The sequence below is a fragment of the Musa acuminata genome, chromosome BXJ1-3, assembly GCF_036884655.1.
Source record: "Musa acuminata AAA Group cultivar baxijiao chromosome BXJ1-3, Cavendish_Baxijiao_AAA, whole genome shotgun sequence".
Classification (NCBI taxonomy): domain Eukaryota; kingdom Viridiplantae; phylum Streptophyta; class Magnoliopsida; order Zingiberales; family Musaceae; genus Musa; species Musa acuminata.
Genome location: NC_088329.1, coordinates 7,677,088 through 7,683,087, shown reverse-complemented (window position 1 = coordinate 7,683,087; position 6,000 = coordinate 7,677,088). Strand labels below are relative to the sequence as shown.

Below are 6,000 nucleotides of genomic sequence, written 5' to 3'. Positions count from 1 at the left end.
CGTCCAAAGATTAGCAGAGAGCTGAACTCCACTCATTGATGCTACTCTACCTAAGAAATTGACGAGGAGTCCATTCCATGCGTCTGACACAGAGCTTAACGAGGTAAACAAGACGACCAGAGGGGAAAGAGACAACGACGGTGAGACCGAGACGTGAGACTACTCTTCTTCGCGGAGTCAGAACGAGGCGGGTCAACGTCACTAACCCTCTAATTCCAGCCCACCATTTATGGTCCTCTTTCCTCTTCTTTCACCCCCTTCCACTTTAACGTCCCCTGCCATGGTGCTAAGCGTTACCGAGGGCCTGTTGGCCCGCCTTTAAGACTGACAACTTGCAACCATGCGTAGCTACTTGGGGCAGAATCTCTTGTGCAGTGTTCCTCCGCAACTGGTCGATGCAGATGTCTTTGCATGGGTAACTCTGTAGGACCACATGGCTCTTCCTTCTACATAAGCGAGGCAGTGAGCCGGTTTCCTTCGCATTCCCGTTTCAGCAATCTGAGTAAATTGCCATCCTTTCTCTTTCTTGCTTTCTGGTTTCGATTGTGTTTGTTTGATCGATTCCGCTCGCTGTTCTCCTTCTTCGATCGATAGCTCGAGAAAATCTTGCTTTATGATTGCACCATTATGCTGCCTTCGTCTAATGTTCTTTCTGATAGACGATCAGTCTTTTCTTTTCCTTTCTGTTGCTACTGATTATAACTATGCGTGTCTTTTTTTCTGTAGTAGTAGAAGTATATGATCCACACACAGGTACTTCATATGAGGATTAAAGCAACCGAGTTCATTCAAGATCATCATCCATCCATGGAACAAATCCTTTGCATAGCATGAGAATCATGCATGAATGATTACAGCATAGAGGAAAGTATACATCAATCTGTTCATGCACATCTCTTCCTCTGTTCCTTTGTAGTTCATTACATGCATTCTTTCCATGATTTCTTGTGCTGCTTCCTTCCTCTACACAACACCAGAAAATAAACTATTCTGTTGCAGCTATCGTTCAGTTGGCAGGATGCAGTGGAGTCCTAACGATGGATGTGATGATGACAGAAGAGAGAGAGCACAGCCCAACATTGGCGAAAGAATGGCGTTCGCTCTTGCTGGGAGTGTGCTCTCTCCTCTCTCTGTCATTACCGTCTTTAGGAGTTTCTTTACGCGGTCGTGCTTCCTCTTTAACCCACAGCTCGGCGATGCAACCCTGATCTCACATCTTTCTCCTCGTTCACTGACCACCCGATCGAGGTACTCAAATCTCCTTGACATCTCTCATATTAAACACAGCTCATACCATCTTTTTTCTTTCTTTTCATGCAAAATCTTTTACTCTCAACGAATCATTCAGAATCTCATTTCTCACAGATCGGAAGACTCTTCATACGTTGTTCCTTGTGTCTTGAATCAGCGAGACGTCTGCGTGAGCGCACGGGTGAAGGACTTTGCGCATGAAGAAACAACACTACGAGTGTGGACTTGGCCTGTCGGTGTATTATTAGTTCTGTGATACATCTTGGCTTACGTTACTGACACACTACCTTTTCTCTCTTCCTTAGTATGTTCTTGAAACAAAGAACAAGATGGAGTCTTGGTATTTACATACAGATGAAACTAATAGCATCCCCTAATGTATGAAGCGAGTCATGGATTTTGTGCATGGCTTCATGTGATATATATATATACATATATATATATATATATTATAATATTAAAAGTTGGGATACAAATAACGGATTATGAATACAAATCTCTTATAATAATATAAAAGAACCATCTTAAAAATGATTGAAATTAATGCAAAGTCACTTCTAAAACGTTAAGTTTGATAGAAATTTAATGGAATATTTTTGTTCATCCCAAAAAAGTTAGTTTCATACTTCAATCTATACCATGAATTTGGTCTCTAACATTTACCTAAAGAATAACGTCATCTTTAAAAGATCCGAACACCGCCCTCAATAGAAAGCTCACTTATAGAAGATTACTGACGAGTGGGCTTTTATCCAGTTTTGGGCCAAGTTTCCGGCCCAAATAGAAGGCTCGGTCATAAATACGTAGAATAGAGTTTCGTTATATACATATATCGGATTATATAATAGGGTACATGTTAGGTACCAGTGGCGACAACCCGCTTCGATTCGAAACCCTAAGCTCCGCGTCCGCCTAATGGACGAAGCCGGTGTAGAAGAGCGAAACGCGACTGCCGCCGCCCCGGACGCCGGCCCGGCCCTCTCCAAGAGTGCGCGTAAGAAGCTGGCTAAGCAGCAGCGGCTGGAGGCGCGGAAGGCGGAGCGGAAGGCAGCGGAGAAGGAGCGGCGGCGGCGGGATGTGGAGCGACGCCGCCGAGAGTGGGAGGAGACGCTGGCGGCGGCCACCGAGGAGGAGCGGGCCCAGATGATCGGTTCACGAAGGGAGGCGCGGAGGGAGCGGGTGGAGCGGCGGGGGGAGGAGCGCGAGATGCGGGCCCTGCGGCTTCGGCGGGCCGCCGAGGTGGGTCCCAAGGTGGTCCTCGACCTCGAGTTCTCCGACCTCATGACGCCCAACGAGATCCACAGCCTCGTCCAGCAGGTGCCATTCATTCGCCCCCTTTCCATTAATTAGTTTGTAGTTATTCACTTTCCTCAATAAATGCAATTAGAGTTTATTTAGACTATTTTTTGATGTTTGCCTCCTCTCAATGCCTCAAACATTTTTTTAATTTAATTGTGAACAATATATAAATTGATTCTCACCTTATACTCATATAGCTTAAGATCTTGCATGCATAGCGGCGTAGTTAATATAGATGAGTGCTTCCCTGCATGCAGAATGATTGTTGTTAACAACATAACAACTTTGCGATCACACAATTGTCCTTCGAAGTCTCACGCTCATAATGATAATGTGATTATCCCGTTGCATCCAAGGCTTGAAGGCAACTTATTTATATAATAGCTTTCATAACCAGCTTTTCTTTTGGATGGTGCTTGTAAGCTTGTGCGAGATGCAACTAGGGTGGTTTGGTACATATATGATGTCATCCAAAGAAGCTTAGTTAGAATATTGTGGTTCAGTCATCATGGATGAAATCTTTGACATAAGTTTGCAGCAAATTCTTCAAAGGTCAACAGGACATTGATACTATCTTGTAGCAGTCAATATGGAAACTTGGATTGATACTACTTTGTGTTGTGAATTTTTTTCCTTCTATGTCAATAGTTTCTCATAGGTTTTCCATTTCAGTGAAAAGGTAAGACCTATTCATTTTGTGACGGTAGAGTTGGATACTGAATATTCGGGACGGCTTCTTGGTTTAGCCTATTTAACTCTTAATGCATATATGCTTGTTATAGACACCAGACAAAATGTTTTTTCTTCTCCTGGGTTTGTGGGTAAACAAAGAGAGGTTTAATAGTGAAATAGGAACGATCAATACAATGATGACTTATTTTGAAAACCTATATGGCAAATAAAGTAAATGAACTAATTTCTAGACTCAAATAGCTACATGGTTGCGATTGGCAGGAACTATTGTGATACGTTATCAAAGAGTCATCTTATTTGTGAATGCATTTTCTTCTTAAACTCATTCTGATAACTGCATGACTGGAAGAAAAAAAGACACTGATGATTCTATAGAAAATAATAGTTTTTAAACTTCAATTCTTTTGCTAATGGAAGTTACAGATTATGTATTGTTATGCAGTAAATGGGAGATGTGCATCTCCAGCTCATCTCTGGTTGACAGGATGTCAAGGAGAGTTAGATACCCACTTACAGAGACTTCCAGGATATTATAAATGGATCATTGAGAAGGAAAGCAGATCTTATATCGAAGCCTTTCAGGAGCAAAAGGACAATCTTGTCTATCTAACAGCTGATTCAGAAACTACATTAGAGGAGATTGATCAGAAGAAAATCTATATTATTGGTGGGTTAGTTGATCGGAACCGTTGGAAAGGGGTAACTATGAAAAAAGCAAATGAACAAGGGATTCACTCTGCAAAGTTGCCAATTGGAAACTACTTAAAGATGTCAAGCTCGCAGGTATGACTGGTTCATTTATGCAGGTGCCATTTTTATTATGTAGATGTACATGTTCTTTAGACAAAACAAAATTTAATCATTCAGCCAGCAGCTGTCCTTGGACATGCAGAGCTGTCAATTAAGATTTTTACCATGATCCATAGAATCTTGAATATATTTATTTTGATTCCTGGGAATTGACTTGACTTCTGAGCCTATGAACAAAGCTAAAGTCTAACTAGTGTGATTTAATTGAGTTGTGAATCTCACATGCATCTACAATGTCACAATGACCCCTAGGACTTGGTCATTCACTGCGTAAGAACTGACATGCCACATATCCAAATATAGCCTCAAGTCTTGCTACAAAGCATACATCTTTTCTATTCACCTTCTAGTAAATCTCTAGCTTTATTTTGGTTTCTGTTTGCTTTAACAAGATTATCCTCTCTCCGGGCTCAGCTGCAGGGAATATATAAATTTATGACCCAAAAAGGTTGGAGCAAGAGAACAGGTTAAACTACTACCTTTTAAAGCATAATAAGTCACATAAAACCATGTAGACCTTGATGTAGATTTAAAAGCCTCATCAACTTCTTATAAGATGTAATATCTTTAATCATTTATGAGAAGAAGAGGACGACTTTTGTTAGGTCCTGTGATCTTTAAGCTTTCTCCTATTTAGCTTTGTTTTGCAGGATTTTTTTTTGTAAGTTCATATTAAGAGTCTTTTAGTCATTAAATTGAAATCATTTTAGCTACTCGAGCTTCGAAGTTTTGAATATTTGTTGCACATTCTTATTATTAGTTTTGTCAATAAATGTTATCCTCGCTTTGAAGTTATTACAGTTCTTACAACCAAATAGAACCTTTACTTTCAGGATGCTATCATATTAATCACTGTACAGATTAAGAAATAAGCTTTGGGCTTTACACATGTGACCGAGTCGATCTAAGCCTTTAAGGGAGCAGTTGACAACCCCCCAAAATAATGAAACCTATGTACAAGTATATGCCAGGGCCAGTACTTGTGACTTGTCTCCTATCTGTTAGATCCTTCCAGAGCTACCTGTTAGAGCACCTTGAAGTTGCTTGGGGTGCAGTAAGAGGCCATAGTGCTTTGTTAATCATGCCGAGTGCATCTATACATTTTGGACGAATGATGATACTGTTTAGATGACATTTAATTTTGCAGAATTCTGCGTCATGTGGAACATGATGGGATGCTTCTATATGTTTCCCAGGTTCTTACAGTCAACCAAGTGTTTGAGATACTGCTGAAATTTATAGAAACGAAGGACTGGAAAGATGCATTCTTTCAGGTAATTCCCCAAAGAAAAAGAGGTGAACTTGAAGCTCAAACCTATGAAGGTGAAGATGATGAAACTTTAGCCACTGCAATAGGAAAATTAAGTGAAGATGAAGTGGAACTAGAATCTGCAGAAGAAGATGGTATTGTCTTAAAAAAACCACGTACTATCGAAGCCGAAGTTGCTGCAACAACAGATGGAGTTGATCAGCAGCAGTAAGTTTCAAAGGTGAGGGAAGACAGAAAAGCACCACAGAAGTCGCCAATGTTGTGAGAAGTAACCATCAAAAACACCACTTAGTGTTGTCTTCCAGTTTCCCAAGAACGTTTTTGTGTAGTTTGCAGGTTTCAGACATTGACCTTGTAATGCAGGATGCATTTCGGTCTATATGCTTCATCATATCTAATAGAAGAGTAGTTATCTTAAGAGTTGATTTGTTTCATTCGCTTTAATTAAAGGATAATCTTCAGGCATGGACCTTGACCTGGATAATTTTTATAGTGTATACATGATCTGTCATTTACTTGACATTTAATTTATCATGTTGTAGATGGATAATTGGAGAAGTACAACAGCTCATTAATTTTCTTGTGATCAGCATCATAATAAATGCATGATGAACCAAACCTGCTACCTGGAGATTACACTGCATATGAATGAACCCTTGCAGCATCTCTCTTCATAC

At 40.4% G+C, this 6,000-nt stretch overlaps 1 protein-coding gene across 2 annotated transcripts; it reads left to right on the top strand.

Moving 5' to 3' along the window:
• Window positions 1–2,111: 2,111 nt before the first annotated feature.
• On the top strand, window positions 2,112–5,741 carry LOC103977859 (tRNA (guanine(9)-N1)-methyltransferase). 2 transcript variants are annotated; one of them, XM_009393505.3, is made up of 3 exons: window positions 2,112–2,568; window positions 3,667–4,026; window positions 5,250–5,741. In XM_009393505.3, the coding sequence occupies exons 1-3, from the start codon at window positions 2,167–2,169 to the stop codon at window positions 5,532–5,534; spliced, it is 1,047 nt and encodes a 348-aa protein (XP_009391780.2). In that variant the 5' UTR covers window positions 2,112–2,166; the 3' UTR covers window positions 5,535–5,741. The 2 variants fall into 2 exon arrangements, with proteins under 2 accessions (XP_009391780.2, XP_018678424.2); XM_018822879.2 differs by having other exon boundaries at window positions 5,201–5,392.
• The last annotated feature ends 259 nt before the right edge of the window (window positions 5,742–6,000 follow it).